The sequence below is a fragment of the Lithobates pipiens genome, unplaced genomic scaffold, assembly GCF_037356315.1.
Source record: "Lithobates pipiens isolate NorthernLeopardFrog02 unplaced genomic scaffold, aLitPip1_a1.2 Scaffold_22, whole genome shotgun sequence".
Taxonomy (NCBI): domain Eukaryota; kingdom Metazoa; phylum Chordata; class Amphibia; order Anura; family Ranidae; genus Lithobates; species Lithobates pipiens.
The window spans coordinates 179527748-179551637 of NW_027507784.1; the positions used below are offsets into that span (position 1 = coordinate 179527748).

At 43.6% G+C, this 23890-nt stretch overlaps 1 protein-coding gene across 1 annotated transcript in view; it reads right to left on the reverse strand.

The window, feature by feature from the left end:
* Positions 1–23890, reverse strand: part of ANKAR (ankyrin and armadillo repeat containing) — a 151042-nt gene that overhangs the window by 99664 nt on the left and 27488 nt on the right. Inside the window, exons 2-8 of the mRNA XM_077448693.1 lie at positions 19990–20745; positions 17276–17713; positions 14583–14746; positions 13199–13314; positions 9241–9421; positions 5719–5941; positions 276–320 (exon numbers count right to left, since the gene is read on the reverse strand). Coding sequence (XP_077304819.1) covers positions 276–320; positions 5719–5941; positions 9241–9421; positions 13199–13314; positions 14583–14746; positions 17276–17713; positions 19990–20581 — 1759 coding nt within the window. The 5' untranslated portion in view covers positions 20582–20745. The remainder of the gene's footprint in view (positions 1–275; positions 321–5718; positions 5942–9240; positions 9422–13198; positions 13315–14582; positions 14747–17275; positions 17714–19989; positions 20746–23890) is intronic.

Consider the following 23890-nt stretch of genomic DNA (forward strand, 5'->3'; position numbering starts at 1 on the left):
GAGTCCGTCAGAAAGATTTGAAACATGTTCTAACTGTAAAGTCCGTCTGATTCTTAGACAGCAAAGGTCTGATGAAGCCCACACACGATCGAATTGTCTGGCAAAAAGTCCAATCATGTGTACATGGCATTAGCTGTCCAGGTGACTACCTATGTAGTCTCCTACACTGCTTAGGTATAAGCTAATATATTTGGTATTTGGTAATTCCCATACACCTGCCCCTCATATGTAGGGAGAAGGTGAAGAGGAGAAAAAACAAAAACAAGTGACCATACCTGTTTTTTCAATGACGGTTTCCAGATTCTGGAGGCTCATCTTCCCTATGTAATAAAGAAATACATTTATTAAAATGAAGCACAATCTATGATGTATGCAGCTTTTCCTGTATTACAGTGAACTCAGACACTTTGTGATTCATATACATTTTGCCAAACATCACATCTAAAAGGGTGACGCCACTTTCCCAAGTACTTTTTAGGTAAGGTATACCAGTGGTGTCACCTGCAGCCCACTGATTGGGCAGTGCAGGAGCAGTATCACACACACATAAATCAACAACTGTGTTCACTCTGGTCTCTCCTCCTGCTTGTTCCCTGCTAGCATATATGCAAGCAGCAAAGCCTTGTTAGGTTGTAGTACTGACCCTCCCTCTCCCAGGCTAACTGCTGCTGTGCAAGGGAAGGCAGAGGTGATAAAATGATTCAGGTACTAATATTAGGTAGCTGTATTTAAAAACAAGATTTTTTTTTACTTAGACCCCTTTCACACTGAGGAGTTTTTTCAAGCGCTTTTGTGTTAAAAAAAAAAGCGCCGGAAAGGCTCACGAAAACTTCCTCCCATTAAAATCGATGAAAAAACCCCTGCAAGCAGCATCTTTGGAGCATGTTTGGAGAGCTAAAAAAAATCTCCTCAATGAGCGGAGACATGAACGTCCCCTTGATCCCATCTGAGGATACCTCCTCAGGTATGTCTTCCGTTTCCCCTGGCTCTCATAAACGCATTTCCCATTCTTTGCATAAGAGCCAACTAATTGATGGGTGGCGCCTTTTACACCCCACAGAAAGGGATTTCACTTTCTATTCCCTACCCCACAAGGTATACTCGCACATTGACTACTTTTTAATACCCCACGCTCAACTACATGCAGTGCGCGCCTCCACCATAGGCTCTATTACATGGTCTGACCATTCTCCGGTGTTCCATTCCTACGCTTTCACTGACTCCATGACATCCAGATCCATGAGCTGGAGGCTAAATGAAAGCCTCCTGCAGGACAATGAAGTGTTTGCGGATGTCACTAGGGAACTAGACTTTTACTTCAGAACCAACGATACGTCATACTGTGACCCCAGTATTGTTTGGGAGGCACACAAAGCAGTCATTCTCGGTGTCCTTATCAAGCCTGGGTCGAGGCTCAAGTGACAACGTACTAAGCAGTTAACGCCATTGTTGGAGGACTTGAAGGCCTTAGAAGCCCATCATAAACAGGCATTGTCTCCTTTCCTAGAGAAAGATCTCCTCACCTGTTGTACACAAATTACAGATATCCTGCAATGTAAAGCCAAAGCGGCGCTGCAGATCTGTTGGAAAATATCGTACGAGTCTGGAAATATATGCGGCAGGATGCTAGCTAGATCCCTGAGAGAACAGAAATTGATGACATATGTGCCTTATCTGATACCACCACGTGGAACCCAAAGTTACAATGCCTCACGATGTAGCACAGGAGTTCCAGAAATGTTATAACTCCCTATGCAACCTGAAAAATAGGTCCCCCCCACAGAAACACATAAATCCTTACCTGTCTTCCTCCCTCATGCCACAACTATTGAGTGCAGACAGGGAAGCCTTGGAGGATCCCATCACCATAGAGGAACTCCAGGGAGCCATAGGGGCCACTAAACCGGAGAAGGCGCCAGGCCCAGATGGCCTTACTATACAATATTATAAGGTCTTACTAACTTCTCTTGCCCCATTCATGGTCAAACTGTTTAACGCGATAGGCTCTACAGCATCATTTGCTGTAGACACTTTACAGGCCTATATATCATTGCTCCCTAAGGAGGGCAAAGACCTCATGTGAGCTATGGGCCGATCTCGTTGCTTAATCTAGACCTCAAACTCTTCATGAAAATCTTGGCAAATAGGATTCAACACCATCTTCCAAACCTAGTCCATTTAGATCAAGTAGGCTTCATCCTCACCTGAGAAGCTAGAGACAATACCACCAAGGTCCTAAATTTGCTATATGTAGCCAACAAATTCCGCACCCAATGTATGTTCCTTAGTACCGATGCGGAAAGGGCCTTCGACAGGGTGAAATGGAGCTCCATGCTTTCAGTTTTCAAGTACGCTGGCTTTGACACCAATATGCTTCAGTGAATTTTCACAATTTACTCTCACCCCTCAGCTCAAGTTCGAGTCAATGGGGCCTGTTGTAACCCTTTAAAATTACAAAAATGCAACCCTGTCACTGGAACCTTTTTTTATGTGCAATACGTTTAAACCCAGATGTAACTGGCATAACTGTTGGAAATACCCAACAAAAGGTCTTAGCCTACACGGATGAAATGTTACTCTCCCTTACCGACCCTTTGATCTTGCTCCTGAATCTGATAAAGGAATTTGAGAGCTTTGGAGCCCTATCCAACTCCAAATAAATGTTACCAAATCTGAAGCAATGGGAATTAACCTCCCGCAGCTGACAACTCCAGAGCAAATTTAAATTAAAATGGAATAGCACGGCGCTGACGTACTTAGGCACGCTTATTCATTCCAACATATCCAAGATATTAGAATTAAATTTTTCCCCCACTATTGAAAAAAAGTCAGAGCTCTTCTGGACAAATAGAACACTGGACTTCACTCATGGTTTGCCCACTGCAACATTCTCAAAATGAGTATCCTTCCCAAGTTCCTATATCCCATCTAGCTACTTCAAACAGATCCAAGGGATGATTTTTGCATTCATATGGGCCCATAAAATGCCCACAATTGAAACGCAGCCAGCTCACACTACCTAAACAACGGTGCCAGACCTACGCAAATACTACCAAGCTGTACACCTAAGTAGACTTCTTGATTTGAATAGGCATGGCGACTTCAAATTTATATGTTCGGGTAGAACAAGCTCAAATTGCCATACCCTTCTGTAAAGCACCTTGGTGCTATGTCTCTCTGCCGAGTGAAGTAAAAAGCCATCCTCTGATTGGCCAAACTGCAAAACTCTGTTCGTCTTTGCTTATGCACACTCTCTCCTCCCTGACCTCGCCATTATTCCCAATATTGAGAAATCCACTTTTTACCCTGGAATACCAGGATCCAACCTTTCGGGACTTGATGAGGTCAGGGCGTTTGCAGACCTCTCACTTCTTGACTAAGGGGTGCTGGCCGTTAATCTCAGCTCTCGTCAATCTGGCTGGTAGCTTCTGTTTGGGATTTTGGAGGGCTCTTCAACTCACTCATTTTCTAAGATTCCTCTTGTCACTGAACAACTTCAGTAGACCCCTCACAACTTTTGAGGAATATTGCTCGGATTTGGAATTGATGCCAACTACAACTCTACTGATCACACCTTCGGAACCCCACTCCCTAGGCTACCTCCACAAGTGGGAGTGGGATCTTGCTAACTTGTTTAGCCCACAAAGACAACATAACCTCCGATTTACGAACAAATCCTCTATCTGCACAAAGGTGCAAGAAACTAACTTTAAAATTTTAACCAGGTGGTATAAAACGCTGGTGAGGTTACAAAAAAAATTTCCTGCAACTTATGGTTATTGCAGGAGATTCCAGGAAGACCGGGGCACCATTCTCCATATTTTTTGGACTTGTCTCAAACTAAGACACCATTGTCACACAGAAATGGCTGAACTCCAAGATCCATCAAAATTCTTATTTAATAAATGAACATCCCAAGTGTTACAAACAGTTCAAATGGTAGACGCGTTTCACACACTAACAGGTGCGCTTATTCATTGGTAACTGTTTGTAACACTTGGGATGTTCATTTATTAAATAAGAATTTTGATGGATCTTGGAGTGCAGCCATTTTTTTTAGTGTTGATCGCATGCAGAGGCGAGCCGAGGCGGGCACCCGTGATATCATTAGGCTTCCTGTCTCACCTGGAGCAGCGAGTTCTTTTGGTTGGATAACACACTATTGGATGGAGGTCAAACGCATTGCCCAAAAATTCACGGTGAGCCCGATACCGGATGACCCAGCCTTTTCCCTCCTCCATGCTTCTAGTACCCCTGGGAGAATATACAAAAAAATCAATCATTCGGTATTTCCTTGACAACGATCCTCTTAAATGGAAATCCCCACAGCCTCCGACCATCGGGATGAGGCTTAAAAAGGTGAAGGAAATAAATAAGCTGGAAGACCTCATTCTCTCTGCACACCACCAACAAGAACACTACTCCAAGACTTGGTCGCTCTGGAACATGTTCGTCTTCTCTGATGAAGGTAGAACCCTCCTAGACTGTGACTCTGCTGACTAAATCTACCTTACTAGGACCCTGACTCCACTTGGTATTTTAGAAATACCAAACCTCTCCCCCCTCTCTCTTCCCCTACCCTGTTCCTCTCCTTCCCCCACCTCCTACTCCTCTTCTTTCTCTTACGCTCTTGTCTTTTCCTCTTCTTGTATTACATTAGATCTTTAAGGTTCCATGTTACCTTTTTTCTATACAAAATTGAAAAAATTATTTGGGCTGGTTCCATGACCTCACCCTATTAGAGCACTTTGGAGTTTTGACTAGGACTTACCTTACCCACACTCGGCTCCGAAGGTCTATCTTCCCTACATCTAGCCTGGCATATACAAGACAACTCCAGGCGCTGCCCATTCATTTCAATCATTCATTTTAAACCGCCCCAAAGGTGCTGCTTGCAGGACTTTTGCTAACATCCTGCAAGCGCACTGCACCAGTGTAAAAGCACTCGGGCTTTCACTTTCGGGCAGCATGGGAGGCAGTTTGCTGGTGCTTTACAGGCGCTATTTTTAGCGCTAAAACACCAGAAAACTGCCTCAGTGTAAAAGAAGCCCAAGTACAAATTTGTTTTCGTTCTTATTTATTATGGGACAGAATTCAGTTATTCTAAGAAGACAATTGAATTATACTACCACCCTCAAGAGGAATCGGACATTAGCTAACAAAAAAGCAGTAGCCACCTAGGTATAACCCCTCCTATTCTCATCATGCTTCATTTAAGTGGAAAAGCAAAACTAGAAGTAGATCACAAATACAGAGGGGTGGGATCAATGTTACTACTTGAACTCCAAGAAACTAATTTTATGATAAGTACAAAAATCCTGTTTTTTTTCTCATTCATTAAATGACCCAGGATTCAGTCATTCTGAGACAAGTGGGGTGTCCAAAAGTAAACCAACTGAGGGGTGGGCAACAATAACAAAAATAGAAAATTACTAGTAAAAATAAGTAAACTTTTTTCCACATAATATGATGAGATGTCCATCCCCTTAACACACTATCAAAAATTGAAGGATGGTGGTAATGGGAGGAATACACAATTGCATTACATGCTCTTTTTTATATATGCCTGAAGTCCAGCTTTATATTGTTAAATAATGCAGTTAAGGACATTTCTACACATATATGTTTGCATACATTAGCAACCAATCTGTTTAGGATAAACAAGTGATTACATGTTACATTGTGAATTGAAGCAATCTTCAACAGTGGAAAATTCACCTTGTGTACCAAAATGACTACTTCGTTGTTGGTTTAAATCCACACCAGCTTTTGCTAACTGAGAAACAACTGAAACTCTGTTATGTAAAGCAGCGTGGTGTAAAATAGAATAGCCGGCATCATCAAGAATATTCAGCCCAGAAATAGGAGTTTTACGGCAAAAAGTGTAAAAGATGGCAGTTAGTCCTCTCTCTGCAGCAGCTTTTAATCCAAATGATATGTTCTAAAAGAGGGAAATACCAAATCAGATCTATCACATCATGACTTAATAGCTCAAATGATTCTCTTGCTTATGTCCTCTGTTAACATATAAAAAATGTATCACTATGTACAGCAGTGGTGGTTGACGCTCCTGTTATAGTGGGCCTCAAGTGCGGCCTGACATTAAGCCCTTATGCACACTAGAAAGCCAACATCTACTGTAGAAACGCTGATTGAAAAAATGCTAATTGTTTCGTGTTTTTTTGCCCCAGCATTTAGCAGTGTCTAGCCTAGTGTGTAAGCTACGTTTAGTAGCTACATCGTTAAGGAGCGGGGCTGCCGGCATCCTTAACTACCAATGAATGGCTGGCCACTGCGTCCTTAACAACGGATGAGTCATTAGCTGTCAGCAATACAAAAATGTGAAAAAAAGCGTGGGGGTCCCCCCCAAACCATACCAGGCCCTTTGGGTCTGGTATGGGCTTTAAGGGGAACCCCAAGCCAAAATAAAAAAAATCCATACCAGACCCTTATTCCAGGATGCAGCCTGGCAGGCCAGGAAAGAAAGGGGAACTAAATTATATCAGGCCACATCCCCTCAATATGTGGGAGTTCTTTGGGGCAGTGGGCTCTGCCGCCCTGCCCCAAAGCACCTTGTCTCCATTTTGATGGGGACAAGGGCTTCTTTCCCTGGACGATGACTGTGGGGGCCTGCAGGCAGGGGGCTTATCGGAATCTGGGAGCCCCCTTTAACAAGGGGGTCCCCAGACCTGCCCCTCCATGTGAATAAGTATGGGGTACATTGTACCTACTGCCCCCCCCATATGAATAAGTATGGGGTACATTGTACCTATACTGATTCTCAAAAAAAAGTGTGAAAAAGAAAGAAAAACACGCACGCAGTTTTGGACAATTCTCTTATTAAAAATGAAAAAACAAAATCCCCTGATTTAGATCTATCATCAATTGATGCCTGCCACACCACTGGACCCAAAAACATTTAAAAAAAGCTCCACCTGCGACGAAGGCTACTGGTGTGTGCCTGCTCCGCCATGTTACAGTTCTTAAATAGATAAGGGGCAGGCCACCAAGCGACATCACCTGGTAACACTGACCAAGCATGAAGCTGTCGGTGATGTCACAGGGGACGGTGCCACCAGGTGATGTCACCAGGTGGCTCCCCCCTTACCTATTTAAGAACTGGCACATGGCAGAGCAGGCAGACGGTGGTAGCCTTCTTGTGGGCGGAGATTTTTTTTTTCTTTTTTGGGTCCGGCGGTGCGGCAGGCATCACGACTGATGATGGATCCACATTGGGGGACATTGTTTTTTTTTGTTTTTTTTAAAGGAATTGTCAAAAACTGTGTGTGTTTTTATTTCTTTTTGACACTTTTTTAATGGTGAATCAGTAGGGGTGCAATGTACCCCATACTCATTCACATGGGGCAGACCAGGATCTAGGGGCTTCCAGATTCTGATAAGCCCCCTGCCCACAGACCCCCACAACCACCGCCCAGGGTTGTGGGGAAGAGTGGCCTTGTCCTGAATAAACATGGGGACAAAGTGCTTTGAGGTGGGGGGGGGGGCAGAGCCCTCCACCCCAAAGCACTCCCCCATATTAAGGGCATGTGCCCTGGTATGGATCGGGGGAGCTTCTCGCCCCACTCCTTAACAACCAGCTAATCACTGGTTGTTAAGGACACCCGTGGTCTCCGCATCAAAATATAAATATGGAGAGGTGTTTTGAAGTTGTATGTGCATGAGGCTTTAAGGGCCACACATAATATTCAACATATATAATGTTACATAAACCTTTTAGAACCTGCTGACCCACACAACAGGAGATGGTCAAAAACTACAAGCATGCTACTAAAATAATTCAGAGAATGTAGACATCCTGCAGAGCTTATGGTTTTATGCCTCAGAAGGCAGTCATAGACTAGGGACAAATTACATCAGACTACTCAAGATCACAGCAATTACAGGGCAATAGAAAAACACAGACAACTATCTGCAGAGGTCCCAAGAGCTGCACAAAAAGCGCCAGGGGGCCGCATACAGAAACAGAATAATAATCCAATTTTCTTAGCTTATAATAATAAGTAGCAAACACAGGATTATTATTCTGGTTTTGCTTCAATTACTAGTACACTTCTATTTACAAATCATAGATAGCTGACAACAGAATAGTTACCATAAAACAGTCTTAAAAAAAATAAAGGATCAAGGTCTACAAATCTTAAGTTAGATATGTTCAAATAACAGCATGTTTTCCTTTGTTTTTACAGTCCATTTGTTTGTGCCAGTATTGAAATAAAAAGGATTTTTAGACTTAAGGTGAATGTAATATGTGCATGTGATATCAATGAAAAAAAAATTAGGCAGATAACAGTAGCAATAATTTAGATGACGTTTTGGGTAGAATTCTTCTTTAAAGTGAATGTAAACCCACTCTCATCCTTTCTAAACTACTGCAATATTGGTTATCTAGATATATATGCCTTCTGCATGTATACTCTTCTGTCAAATGTCTCCCCTCTGTCTGCTATGAGACCTGAAAAACTGCAGATTTTGTGGGTGGGTCTGTTTTCCAGGGCTTGGTGGGTGGAGTTGTGATGTCAGTAGACTCCTCGCCCACCTCTACACTCCCCTTATCAACATGCATTTTCTCCTGTGTATTTCTTACACTGAACTTCTGCTATGATCACTAACATCCAGGCAAAGTCCCCACATGACTTCAGCATGCCAAATCATGCTGAGGTGTGGAACAGCCAATCCTTGCAGAGCAGTAGAAGAAAGGAGTGGGAGGGAATTAAAAAAGAATGCATGTCTCTTAGGCTAGTGCACAAGATATGTAAATCACCTGTCACTCACAGCAAGGGGGAGGATTTGACAATGTTTTTCTCTGTTTGTCAAGATTTATCTCACTGAACAATAAAAGAGAATTACTCAGAGCTGGATTAACTCTTTGTGGCAAGACTGGGCTCAGATGATAGGAAATCTTATACTCTACATTATGACATCAAACTTTAAAGTGAATGTAAATGCATTTTTTTTAACTTGGATAGAGAGAGGAAGGGGAGACCCTACAGTAAGCCAACCTTTTATAGCTGTCTTTGTCCCTGTTGGGGAATTTTATCCCTGTATGTGTCCTTCTGACTACTGTCACCAATACAGAAAGATAAGTGGAAAGTCAAATAGTGACATCTGTCCAGGTTACAACTGTCTAAGTTTGAAATTCCCGATACTTTTGGGGTTGCCTATACACATGCTTTAGGTCTTTTGAAAATCACGCATATACAAAAACTCCTTGTAACATACCTTGCACTTTAGTGCCTTTTTATAGCCAAACCTTTTCTTCAGTTGCTCATGGAGATGAATGTCTGTTAGTGGAAGCCTTTTGGGCCTCAGTGTGCTTATTATTCCATTGACCGCTCCCCACCACTGCTTTTTTTGCATTGTTTGATAAAAGTCTTCAAGCTGGATTGCAATTACATTGTAACTATAAAAAAGACAAAGAAAAAACATAAAAACCAAGATGTGATGCCTCCACACAGATTATAATTGTGTCCTAGAGTAAGTTCTCCCTCTCACAGTCTGACATCTGCTACATAACAAAAGGCTGCATTGAAAGCAGAATTAAACTTTGCTTTTTTTGTTTAATAAATAGACCCACAGGAGCTTTATGCCATAATGTGCTAGTATGCTTGGCACATTAGTACATTATGACAGACTTACCTGTCAAGCGATGACCTCCAGTGATGTGCTGTCAGCATTCCCACTGGTCACAGGTGCCTCCATCTTCTCCCGGTATTCCTTCTGGGTTTGCTCTGTTGAACCACTTGAATGGCCTGGACACGGTGACATCACTCCCACGCATGTGGGAACAGCGTACAGCTCAGTGTACATTACCGCTAACAAGCAGAGAGAGGCATCTATGACAGAAGAGGCTAATATGGTCTCTTCTGTCATAAAAATTCTGTATGTCAGTGGTTTCAATTTTTTAGGTCAAATCTTCTAATTGCATTCATTGTTTTGTTTTTTTTAAGAAGTCCAGCTTAAGTTTGACTGAGTTTCTCCTATGGGTCACAGGAGTGCAATTCGCCTTGCACTCCTGTGACCCGTTTTCACCAGAGAGCAGTCTGAAGTCCGCTCTCGACTGATGTCACTGGAATTAGTCCAGGCACCGCGTCATCCCGATAATAAAGTCTGGATCCGCCAGGTGCCTGGACCGCTGAGAGCCAGAGACGGTTGCTCCCCGCCCCTCCACAGCTCAGCGCTCCAATAAGCGCGGAGGAGCAGAGTGGAGAGCTGCTGATTAAAAGGGTGCTGTGAGACCCAAGCCATCAGCGATGCTCAATCGCTCGGTTCTCAGTGTAGAGTCGCCGGGGGGACAGATGCAGCATCAGACCAATGCTGCATCCACCTAGGTAAGTATGATGGAGGGGGGGGGGGGGGGGAAACCCCAAACCCATACTTCTCTTTTAAGTTATGCCTAAAATGAATCTTTAATTTAGTAATCCTATGTATTTTAAAAAGGAATAAAATAATGCAGGACACTGGCGTCGCTATGAGGGTGTGGGGGGTGCGGCCCATGCCCGGTAGACACCTGCAGAGGGGTGACACCATCCAGATGGTGGCGTCTAGATAAGGGTCTCAGTTCCCAAAAGCAGGGCTTTTTTTAGCCGGAACAATGCCTGTGCCGCACTACCCCTGAGTGAGACTTTTCAGTCTCATTCTCACTGCCACTGTGGCTGCGTTCTGTCACTTCCAATACAGAAGCCCGCTGCCTGGAGAGAGTGTCTGAGCAATCAACTCTCCAGGTGACAGCTGGACACTGATGGAGGGAGGTCTGAACTGATGGAGGGGGGGTCTATACTGAGCTGGGTCTATACTGGGGGGTGGGTCTATACTGAGGGGGTTCTATACTGATGGAGGGGTCTATACTGATGGATGGGGGGGTCTGTACTGAGGGGTAGGTCTATACTGGGGGGGTCTATACTGATGGAGGGGGGTCTGTAATGAGGAGGGGCTATATTGATGGAGGGGGGTCTGTACTGATGGAGGGGGGTCTGTACTGATGGAGGGGGGTCTATACTGATGGAGGGGAGTCTGTACTGAAGGGGTCCATACATGTGCAGTCTGAGGGGGGTCAACACTTGGTGAAGAGTGGGGTCTGTACTGAGGGGAGGACTATAGCTACTGGAGGGGGAGGTGACACCATGTTTTACCACATCGGGTGACACCAACCATAGTGACGCCACTGATGCACAATGCTTGATCATGTAGTGCTTCGTGAGATTTGAAACTTACAGTATGCTGGACATACACTAGTAGATTTTTAAACGAACGTTGGTACAAAATGTCACACAAACATTCATATGGAAATTCTCAGTGGTAGAAAATAAACATCGATTTGACCCCACTAATGATTAAAAAACCAAACAAATGTTCTAAAGCCGTGTACACACGGGCGGATTGTATGGCCTACTTAGTCCGTCATACAATCCGACGGACAGTCCGTCATACTTTCGAATGAACGGACTTGACCACACACGGATGCACAAACAGTCCGTTGAAAGCTTGCGCGATGACGTGTACAGCACGTACGACGGGACTAGAAATAGGAAGTCCAATACACAGCAATGCACCCTTCCGCCGTGTAAATCCTTTCTGAGCATGCGCCATTCTTAGTCCGTCGAACTAGCCTACTCACGAGCGGATTGTCCGCTGAAACCAAAGTATGACGGACAATATTACGGAAATTCCGAAATACTTAGTACGCTAGACTGCACGCTGAAAAAGTCCGCTGAAGCCCACACACGAGCGGACTGTCCGCTGAAATGTGTTTCGGCGGACTAAGTAGGCCATACAATTCGCCCGTGTGTACGCGGCTTTAGAATAACAAATTTGAATACAATTCTACTAGTGTATTTCCAGTTTTAATACTACCATTGTGTGTCCAAAACTCATGCCTGAATGGTCAAGTACAGTATAAGAATATATAGATGGAGTACTGAAGGGAGTCATTGGGCCATCTTTGATGCAGATAGGGGTTCTGCACAATATTCCACCTGCAAATAAAAGAAAACAAATAGCAGCAGCAATCTTGCTGGAACTCTGTGCAAATCAAATGCGATGTCTGTGCAATGCAAACTCAGCCATACAGATAGTATGGTTGAATTTGCATCGCATTTGGATCAAACTCACACATGACCCTATTTTTGGTCCGCAGCAGAATCGGATCGCATGGATGTTCAAACAGCCCGGGGGGTCTTATTTACCCTTTTTTTTAAAGGCCTTTCTATAATTTTAGGAGGTCATGGAACTCTGGTAAGCCTCTATACATTCATTTTATTTCATTCTAAAAGTTTAAGCCAACATTTTTTTTTCAGTTTTGAAAGAGTAAGAAAAGGTTGAAACTGCTGTCACTTTTTTCTCCATTTTTGTCTCATGGGAGAGATCTCACATCACTTCCTGTACTGTAGATTCAATAGGAAGTGTGAGGGAAATGCATTCTTAGCCCTTGTACACACGGTCGGACATTCCGACAACAAAATCCGTCAGATTTTGTCCGACGGATTTTGTCCGAAACTTGTGTTGCATACACACGGTCGGGCAAAGTTGACGGAAAATCCGATCGTACGTAACGTGATGCCGTTATTTCGTTACGACGGGACTACGTTCAGGCTAGTAGCCAATAGCTTTAGTCTAGGAATTTGATTTGAGCATGCGTGGCACTTTGTCCGATCGGAATTCTCTACACACAATCGGACAAAGTCTGATCGGATCATGTTGTCAGAAAGTTTTATAGCCCAGCTCTAAAACTTTGTCCGTCGGATATTCAGACGGAAACAGTCCGATTGAGCCCACACACAGTCAGATTTTCCGTCGGAATGTCCGACCGTGTGTACAAGGGCTTAGACAGTTGTCATAGCAACAAGTGTCCCCATTAAAAGATTTCCCCACTGGTCCTGTTTTTGTGGAAATAAAAATTTTGGATTCATCCTCACTTTGATTGCTGGTGAGATTGGTGATTAGGACAACTGGGGACACAGACAGCAATAAAATCCTGACAAGCGGTCTAACCTTGCATCACTCCAAATCTAAAGAAAACGTTTTGTCTTTAGTTATACGTTAATGACAGCCAATATAACCAGTTTGAAATAGAATCACCTAAGAAGTAGAGTATGGATAACAATTTATTTATGAATAAAGATAAAGGGAGCCCCATTTTCAGTATTCATGTCTAATGCAAATATAAGAAAAGGTCACTTGCCTCTTTCCATTAAAATTCTTGACAGGAAGGGGATAATGTTCCCTGTAAGTTGTATCGAGATCAAGCAGGTCATTCATGTGCTTTGTTGCCATGTCCAGCATGTCTTCATAAGCCTCCTAAACAAAATAAACTGCTTATTGATGCCTATATGTGCAGACCAAATTTAGCAGCATCAGCATGTGTCAACTAACCAGACAGTAACTCCATGACTTAACCTGGCCATAGATCGAAATTCAACCAGTTCATCAAGGACTAGCCAAATTTCGATCAGTGTGTGGCCATCCCTTTTAGGTGGGAAGTTGGTCATTTGATCGATGGAAATGACTTCTCCAGCAGTGGCTGCAGAAGGCAATCAAGTGTATTCCGGCAGCGGCATGTGCTACTATCAGAATACAATGTCCCTTCATTCACTCCATTAAGCAGAATCTGTTAGTTTTTTTTTTGTTTGGCCCGCTGGCTAAATAAAAAAAAAAACTGACAGTGTATGGCCAGCTTCATTTGCTGACCTAAATTTTTTTTATACCTTGTAAAGCTTTCATTTATTGTGGTGTGTTAATATGTACCATGCTGCCGGTTAATGTTGCATTAAGGAGGTCATTTATTTAAATGAGCTCATGCACCAAAACATTGCATGTAGCATGTGTGGAAGTGCAGTGAACCGCAATCCATGTTTGTCTGCAAGGTGCGTTAAGGTGCCATTCAGAATGAATGGCACTGCATTGCACCAACAGATATAAGGTCTACTGCTTTGTGTTACTGCAAAGCAATAGTGTGAATGGACCCTTAAGGCAGAATCAAACCCATCGATTTAACGGTTTTCCCAAACAATTACATTTAAGGCATACTGAGATCGATAACTGCCACAGTTGCTTTTGCTCTCAACTGAACTGTCAAAGCCATTAAATGGCTGGTATCATAGCTGATCAAACGTGCAACAACAAGGCAACTGCAGATCAAACAGAGGCTGAGAAGGCTGTAAAGGATAGGAGGGTTTAGTTCCACTTTATTGAGTACATGGAAGAAATGACTTGGATAAATAGTAAACATTGCAGAACAAGTCCAGTTGAATGTGACTAAATACTACTAACTTCAGCATCTGTCGCACATCTAGGTGTGCTGGATGCCTGGTCCCCACTATGTGCTATGGTTCTTTCCACCAGCCGCTATGTCACTACTACATCCTATACACAGCCTGGAAGTGTATTGGGTACTGAAGATTATTCAGCCATCATAGCTATTTAAGGGAGCAAACTTAGAAGTTGCAGTCCTCTGGAGATTAATATTTTTTTCCAGCCACATTTTAGAATGTTTTTTCAGGCAACAGAGTTGGTTTAAATTGACAAAATGTCTAAAATGAAAAAAATAATAAACTGACTTTTCAGACCTTTATTTCTTCGGACACGCTTTGAAGAGGCGGTGTGCCTAGGTCAAAATCGATACCTCCATGAAGGTGAAAATACTCATTTGATGTATACTGAAAATGCTGGCACTTAAAATCTTGCCCCTGCATTAGTGGAGGAAATTCACGCTCAGTCTTTACTTTATCATCTGCAAAAAAAAAAAATTGATCATTTATTAACGTTTGCACCCAAAAGAATGTTTAGGAAATACAAAATGTATCACTTTTATATATACACATCATACTGTATATTCAAATAGGATTTTAAGACTTTAAGTCTAGGTTCACATCTATGCAGTGCAGCAACGCATGTACATAGATGTGTATTTTATGTACGTGGTGTTGAGTGGCCTGTTCATTTGAATGGACTGCCCAATGCAAAGACGTTGTACTAAAGTAGAGCATATACCTTTTTTTTTCAAATCGCATTACACCAAAACACTAAATTTGGTGCTCAGCGCCTTCTTTCTCCTGCCATGCTGAGCAGAATGCCTGTCAACATGATGGAGCAATTTTCTTTTTGGTTGGGTCACAGCTTCTGCATTGACATCAGAGAAAGGCAATTACTGTATGTGTGCAGAGAGCATTACCGGGAATCAGAGATCAAAAGAGTTTACTGTTACTGTTACAGAATATGTTACCCCAATATTTCATAACCTTTTTCTTTTTGTATTGCTTCCTTTGTGTGAAATCCCTGATGATCCTGCCAGTCACTCTGCTTTCCTATTAAAAACTGACCAAACTGGGCATGAGAGCGCAGCTGGTTGGTTTTCTGGCTGTGCTGGGAACTCAGCCTGCTCGCCTCCAATGATCAGATTTCTGCTTACATGCCCTCCTCCCATGCACAGCCATTTACTGGGAAGACCAGTGTACTGCTGTTTCTCCTCCTCTAGCTCTCTGAGCTCATTATGCAACTGAGAACAGAGGTCACATTGATCACTTCTAAAAAGTGTTTTTAAATGTATACACAAACGTTTTGACTTTCTATTTTAAATTGAAAGGCTTGTTTTACAAGATAAAGGTTCACATATATACTATGCAGCAAGCTAGTTGTGCCACAAATTGTTAGCAGGCTGCAGATACTATGAGTCCCTGCTTGCAGTGAAAGAAGCAATGTAAGTGACAGTCAGAGTACTATCACCCTGCCATTCCACAAAACAGAAGATTATTATAATACATGATTTATATAATGCCAACAGTTTGTGCAGAACTTTACAAGGTGAGGACAGACAGTACAGTAACAATACAATTCAATACAAGAGGAATCAGAGGACTCTGCTAGTCAGAGTTTAAAATCTAAGAGGGAGGGTCAAGTGATACAAAAGGTCATTATTGTGGGGATGAGCTGATAGAGAAAATAATTTTTTTTTTTTTTTTTTTAGGTGGATCCAGGATAGGCTTCTCTAAAGAGATGGCTTTTCAGGAATCGCCTAATGCCATGTACACAAAGCCAGACTTTGACAGCAAAGGTCCGATGGAATGAATCTGTCGAACAATTCGACCGCGTGTGGGCTTCATCGGCCCTTTGCTGTCGAAAAAATCAGATGGACTTTAGATTTAGAACATGTTTCAAATGTTTCCGACGGACTTGAGTCCGGTCGAAAAATCTGATCATCTGTATGCTAGTCCGACGGACGAAAAACGGACGCTAGGGTAGCTATTGGCTACTGGCTATGAACCTCCTTATTCTAGTCCGGTCATACATCATCACGTTCGAATCCGTCGGACTTTGGTGTGATTGTGTGTGGCCAAGTCCGTTCATTTGGAAAGTCCGTCGGAAGTTTGCCGAAAGTCAGTCGGGAAGACCGTCGGACCTAGTCTGCCAGAAAGTCTGTTCGTGTGTACACGGCATAAATTTGTATAGAGTTGAAGAGATTCGGGCCGATTGAGGTAAGGAATTCCAGAGGATGGGAGAGGCTCTGGAGAAGTCCTGCAGGTGGTCATGGGAAAAGGTGACAAGGGAACTAGAGAGCAGGAGATCTTGGGAGGAATAAAGAGAATTATTTGGTTGGTATTTTGAGACTAGGTTAGTGATGCAGCTAGGGACAGAGTTGTGGATGGCTTTATAAATTGTTGTTAGTATTTTTAATTTTATATTTGTTGGATGAGAGAATGCCATTGGAGGCATTAGTAGAGAGAGGTAGGAGTCACTGAATGGTTAGTAAGGTGGCTGAGTCTGGTAGCAACATGGACTGAAGGTGGGATAGCCTATGTAAAGGTAAGCCAATGAGGAAGGAGTTGCAATAGTTGAGGCAAGAGATATCAGAGAGTGAATTAGAAGCTTTGTGATGTTATTGGTTAAAAAGGGGCATATTTTTGAGATGTTGTGGAGGTGGAGACAGCAAAATTTGGACAGTGATTGGATGTGGAGCTCAGAGTCCAGGATTACACCTAACATTCTGGCATTTGGGAAAGGACTGATAGTTGTACCATCAATCATAGGGGAAAGGGTACGTGGGGATGAAATATTATGTGCTCAGTTTTGCATAGATTGAGTTTGAGGAAGCGATGTAACATCCATACTGATATGTCAGTTAGTAAATGAATGACTTGTGAAGATGCTGAGGGGGTGAGCTGAGGGGCAGAAAGACACAGTAGATTTGAGTGTTGTCAGCATAATATGGTAAATTTTACACATCAAATACTATTTATATATTTTATTTGTAAAAATAACTCACCAGAAAATGGTTGTAGAAGGCAACTGAAATCTGGCACTTTCATCTTCTTTTTCAATCCCAGCAGAAATGGCACAAGAAAACTGATGAGTTTGAGGTAGGCAATGTTTTTGCGTATTTCTGCTTTCTTCTCTAGATTTTCTTCCACAAGCTTCCGATGAATAGTTAGCCTCTGCTGGAGCTGCTGATGTGTTACAGAATCCATATACTCCTCTGTCAGCCTTATTACATTAGACAACGTGTATGAGGCATCATATACAAACAAGTTCTTGTACTGCTGCACCTGAACAGTAGAGCAGGTCATCTTTATTGTCATTTTGTTTACATACCGCATAAAGAGATTTTTCTCTTCTTGTTTATTTGGTTCATAAGTGGGGTCCAAGTCAAAGCTCTGTGAGTATATACCATCAAAGTCTGAATCACTGGAAATATCGATTAGACCTGTCCAATAAACAATGAGTTAGATGAACTGTCCTGCTACAGGATTTTTTTTTTTCAGATACACTTTCAGGAACCTAACAATCATTTTGTGAATTGTTCCTTTGATAAATATGCTAACAAATTCTCATGAATTTTAGAACAATGGTTCTCAAACACCAGGTTGTGACCCACTGCTGGCCCACAACTTCCTTCTTCCCAAGCCATCAGCTAGCTGCCAATCCCTTAACCTCTCACAATACCTCCCAGCTCCCATAGTGCCAACCAACCTCCCATAGCGGCCAACAGTGCCCCACAACCTCTCGCAGTGCCCCCAGGCCACTTAAAGTGGTAGTAAAGTCTGTATTTAAACTTGTACCTATAGGTAAGCTTACAATCAAGCTTACCTGTAGGTACAATTAATATCTCCTAAACGTACAGCATTTAGGAGATATTCACATCTGCAATATCCAATGAAGTCACCCATGCATGCGCAGTGATGCCCTGCCTTTAGGACATACAGTATGCTGTTCAGAGCAAAGCTCTGTGCTGCTTTGAAGCAGCCCCAGACATTCAAACACCCAGAGCCCACAAACCTGGAAGGAAGACCAGGTGAAGATGGAAGCACTGGGGGAGCCATGACAGCGCTGCACTGGAGAGCTCTGTTTGCAGGAATGTCTGTCATAATGTGCTAGTATGCGGTGCATACTAGTACAGTACATTATGGGGTCGATTTACTAAAACTGGAGCACTCACAACCTGGTACAGCTGTGCATAACAGCCAATCAGCTTCTTCAGCTTGTTCAATTAAGCTTTGGCAATAAAATCTGGAAGCTGATTGGTTACTATGCAGACCTGCACCAGATTTTGCACTCTCCAGCTTTGGTAAATAACCTGCTATGTCAAAAACCTGCAGAGGACCCTTTTTTTTGGGCAGTCTACTACTGCTTTAAGAGTCCTCAGTCCACATCCCACAATGCCTCCAGTCCCCTAGCTTGCTGCAGAGCCCCTGGCCCCCATAGTGCCCCCAACAATGTTCCAGTGTCCCCTGCAGCCTATGCAATGTTGTCCAGTTCCCTGCAAAACCCCCAGTTTCCTCCAGAGACCCCATCCCTCACAGTTGCCTGCAGCTCCCACAGGAAGCCTTATCCCCTACTGGGCTACTGAGTCTGCTGCAGAGTCGCCCCCCCCCCCCACATGAATCCCTCCACAGTGACAGCTAGCCCCATCCATCTGTGCCTCCACACAGACAGCAAGATTCCATCTCTACGGCATGCAGGTGGGGGACAGATGTTTCTGCTCGGGATGTGGAGGCTTTCTAAATAAACTGTAATGCCCCGTACACACGATCAGATTTTCCGACAACAAATGTTGGATGTGAGCTTGTTGGCTGAAAGTCCGACCATGTGTATGCGCCATCGAACATTTGCTGTCGGACTTTCCGCCACCAAATGTTGGCTAGCAGGTTCTCAAATTTTCCGCCAACAAAATTTGTCCAACGCACAAAAGTTCAAGCATGCTCGGAATCAAGCAGAAGGAGCCGCACTGGCTGTTGAACTTCCTTTTTCTAGGCTCATCATATGTTTTGTACGTCATCACGTTCCCAATTGTTGGCCAACATTTGTGTGACCGTGTGTGTGCAAAAAAAGTTGGAGCCAACAATCTTCAAACAAAATTGGACGTTTTGTTGTCGGAAAGTCCGATCGCGTGTACGGGGCATTAGCCTTTGACAGCTTTTGTTTGCACCTATTATCATATTTTAAGCAAAGGTTAGCCCCCCACAATGGAGTGAGTAAACAGAAAGTAGCTGAAAAAATAAATAAATGAAAAACGCATTTTATGAGAAGGATAAAACACTTTTCTGAGATACACAGTGCTTTAGCAAACTACATTTCATCCTGTTAGACAACCCTGTATACTACTGCTGTGGCAGGCAATATCCTTAAGAAAATGTATGAAATAAAATTATGTAAATAGGCATATAGCGGTTATTAGAGCTCCAGTATATCTGAAAGGTTGTCTGTAGTATACAGTTTCATATACAGCAGTGACTTTTGATTTTGTGGCTTTTAGTCACAACAAAATAATCAAAATGAAAGGGAGCAGTAGAAATTTTATGGCTGGGGTTCAGTTTTCCTAATTTTTAACAGCTTACCACTACAAGTTCTTCTTATTTTACCAATATAAATCTGAGTTTCTATTAAATTGTAAAAGAAACATTGCTACACCATTGGTCTACATTAGATTATTTAAAATAGTGACAGTAACATAGCTTTAATTAGCCCATAGAAAATGCTTACCCGCTAATGAGAACTCTGAAAAAATGTTTTTCTTAGTCTGAGGAAGTCCATTTGCGTCAATGTCCATGACAGATCTCCAAAATTCCAAGAATCTTGTCCTTTTGTCTTTTGACATATAGGCACCATGCCATAGAGCCTTTATCATGTAATCCACGCTGATCATTATTTGCCCAACTCTTGTGTCAAAGTATGCAGGGGGTAATTGGCATGATGTACTGCTGTCGTAGTTGGCATCAAGAGAGATTGATGGCACTTGATGAAAGCAATAAATTCCAAAAACAAGCTCCCTTAGTATCTGGTGAACCTCACGACAGTCCAATGGGATATCATTGTCAACTGGAACTAAGAGAAGAACATTTGGATTGGTGATATTTTTCAGCTGAGTTATCAAACCACTGGGAAGTTGGAGAGGTAGTTGAACATCATCCACAGACACAAGCCAGCTGGACATAGTATGGGCCAAAAGTTCTTGTAATTCACTTCGATCAAATTTGTCAAAGAATGCATTTGCATTTCTCTGAACTGTCATTTCAGCCATAAAGTCTTCATCTTGCACTGGGCTTTTTATGTTTTTCTTGACTGTCCTTAACATTTTTAGATGCTTATACAGTCATATACTAAAGGAATTGCTGTAGTGATGTAAGCACAGTGATATCCATCAATGTAAACTGAAGGCATTCATTCACTAGAAGGCCTATCCAATAAAAATAACATAAAGTGTTTAATAATTGCTTTTTTATCCATCTTTAAATGAATCTGAAAAACAAAACCATATATATGTTTAATTCATATATGTTGCTAAACTGAATAAGAAAAGAATATGAAGCAAAATAGAAAAATATATTGTTTTTTTCCAAACACCATAGCAAAGGTTCTTGCATTGGGAATAAATGTATAATCTGAGGTTACCTTCAATGACAGCTGCATGTAAAACTGACTAGTAAATCAGAGCTATAGGCAGCTGAATTTCTATGCATACAGTTTCTATACATTGGATCGAGCCTCACCTCTCCAGGCCCCATATAGGTGCTTTAACGTACTGGACATCCTCATGCCGCATACACACGACAGGTTTTCCCATCGGAATAAACTCTGAATGTTTTTCAGGCGGAGTTCCGCTGAAACTGTCTTGCGCACACATGATCAGACTAAAGTCCGATCGTCAAGAATGCAGTAACGTCCAACACATACGATGGGACTAGAAAAAGGAAGTTCAATAGCCAGTAGCCAATAACCTCCATCTTGTACTTGCTTCAGAGCATGTGCCATTTTTGGTCCATCGGAACAGCATACAGACGAACCAATAGGAATTGGTTCCTTCGGAAATATTTAAAACATGTTCTATTTCTACGTCCGTCAGAATTTTCGAAAAAAAATGAGGCATACACACGATCGGAATATACGATGAAAAGCTTCCGTCTGACTTTTTCTATCGGACATTCTGCTCGTGTGTTCGCGGCATCACTGACTGGTAGGAAGGCCTAAAAGGTGATGGTAGCGTGTATGTGATTTAATTTTTTTTGAATGCTCATGGGTTGGGAAGAGCAAACCTAGCCTGGAATAAACAAGTCAGACGAAGGCATGGGTAGCTAAGTACTGCCTTGGGGGTGCAAAAATACGATGATTACTAAAATATACAGTTCAGTGGAAACAGTCTTTTCATGTGGCTTAGGGGCAAAATTAAAGATACACAAACCCTTTAAATAGCATGTTTTAATAATGTCTTAAAGCTTCAAATGCTGTTACGGCGGAACAGTACCATGTATATAGTTCTTTAAAAGTGAGAGAAAAAAAAAAAAAAAAGAAGAGGGCAAAATACAACATGAAGTTCACTTTAAAGTTTCAACAAGACCGTTATCCAGCAATTTTGGGTAGCCAGGAAAGGGAGGGCAGTAGGTGTGCAACCCCCATTTTCTTAACATGACCAGGTGACATTCCTTTCAACACTTCACTTCCCCTACATACTTCTTGGGGGACCAGATGTGGGGAGAGGTGCTTGTCCCTCAACAGAGGGATCAGGTGCCTTGTAAGGGAAGGGAGAAAGTTTGGCTTCTCCCACTTCCAAGGTTCTCTCCCACCCCAACGTTGAGGGCATGTGGCCTGGTGTGACCCAGAAAGGGAAGGCACACTTTTCAAAAAAGTGTAAAAAAGTAAATAAACAGGGGCGTGGCCTGGTGATGTGCTAGAGCAGACGTGTGCTCTGTGAGCTCCGAGGCCGACACCGAGAAAAGTACTTAAAATCATCCAAAAAACAATATTTTTGCTACCTGGACGATGGGCCGGCGGACGGGCAAGTCTCTGCCCAAGAAAGGTGCCTCGACGGGGTCAATTAAACGATTCCTTTCCGTGGAACCGGACGAGGTGGAAGAGCAGGACAACCTAGGCCGCAAGCCGCGGGGTGGAGTAGATCTCGCCTCCCGCGATGGGCCGGACCGGAGGTCGCGCTCGCCCGAGTCCTCGGCGGGCTCGGGCGATGAAGGGGAGCAACATCCTTCAGCCGGATCGGCGCCGAGAGTGAGCGGTCTCCCTACCACCTCCGATCTCGCCTCCATGCTACTGAACCTCGAGCGGGTCATTAAGAAGGAGGTCTCCGCAGTTCGTTCGGATCTCTCGCAAGTATTGGTTCGTGTCGAAGAGTCGGAGCAACGTCTAGATCGCCATGCGAACGCTATCCGATCCTTACAGGCGACTACACGACAACTTGCCATTTCGCATCGTATGACCGTTTACAAGATCGAAGATCAAGAGAATCGTAACAGACGTAATAACGTTCGGATTAGGGGACTTCCCGAAGCGACTGGGGACGACGACCTGTTACCGTCCGTTCGGGGCATTTTCAACAGTCTTCTGGGCCGAGCAGCTGACGCCCCTTGAAGATTGACCGGGTGCACAGGGCACTCCGACCACGCAATCTTGCTACAGACGTCCCACGGGACATCATTTGCCGGATCCACCATTATCCTGAAAAGGAACTGATTATGCAGAAAGCTAGGGGAGCTACTCCGTTTGATTTTCATGGAGCAATGTTATCCTTTTTCCCGGACCTAGCTAAGGAAACCTTGGATCGACGCAGGGCCCTACGACCCCTCACGGAACTGCTTCGGGCGGCGTCCATTAAATATAAGTGGGGCTTCCCTGCGGCCTTGATCGCCTCTAGAGATGGCAGAACCACAATACTTCGATTCCCGGAGGAGCTGCCCAAATTCTGCACGGACATGTCCGTTCCTATCCCGGAGCTGCCTGGATGGCAGGACGGCATCCCGCCCCTGCCCGCTGGGGCCGACCAGGGCTGGCAAAGAGTGAGCCGTGCCCGCCGCACTTCTGCACCTGATTACCGCCCTTGAAATGGCAACCTGCCCTTTAGCTTGTTTACCTGTTCAGGATGTCTACTTGCATTTGTGGGACATACCGCCTGAACGCAATTGGGGGGGCTCCCTTACCAAGTTTGTGCGAGGAAGCTGACCGCCTCTGGCGGCAACGAGTTTTTGCAAGGCCACGGCTGAGTCACCTTTGGCCGTGTGGCCCACACCCCGGTACCTCCTTGGGGGCCTCAGTCTGGAGGTGAACGTTGCTGTTCTTTTGCCTTATTTAATGGCGTGTTATTTTTCCCTCTCCCTCTCTGTGCCTTTGGAGCGTGACTGACTCGCGGTACCCCCCCCCCCATTATGTATCTTACCGCCTTAGCTTCATACCCATATTGTTCTTTACAGGCGTTTTACCGTTTTATGTTTTGGATGATGTTATCTCTAGATTTTTATGCCTTGGTGTCGGCACCGGACCGCAGGGCGCTACTTTGGACCTTTATGGTGTGGTTTGCGCCCGGCTGCCCGAGTCCCGTCCCCCCCTTTTTGAGTGGGGGCTGCCCGGCGCGGGGCCCTGGCGTCCGTTCCCCTGCTGGGGT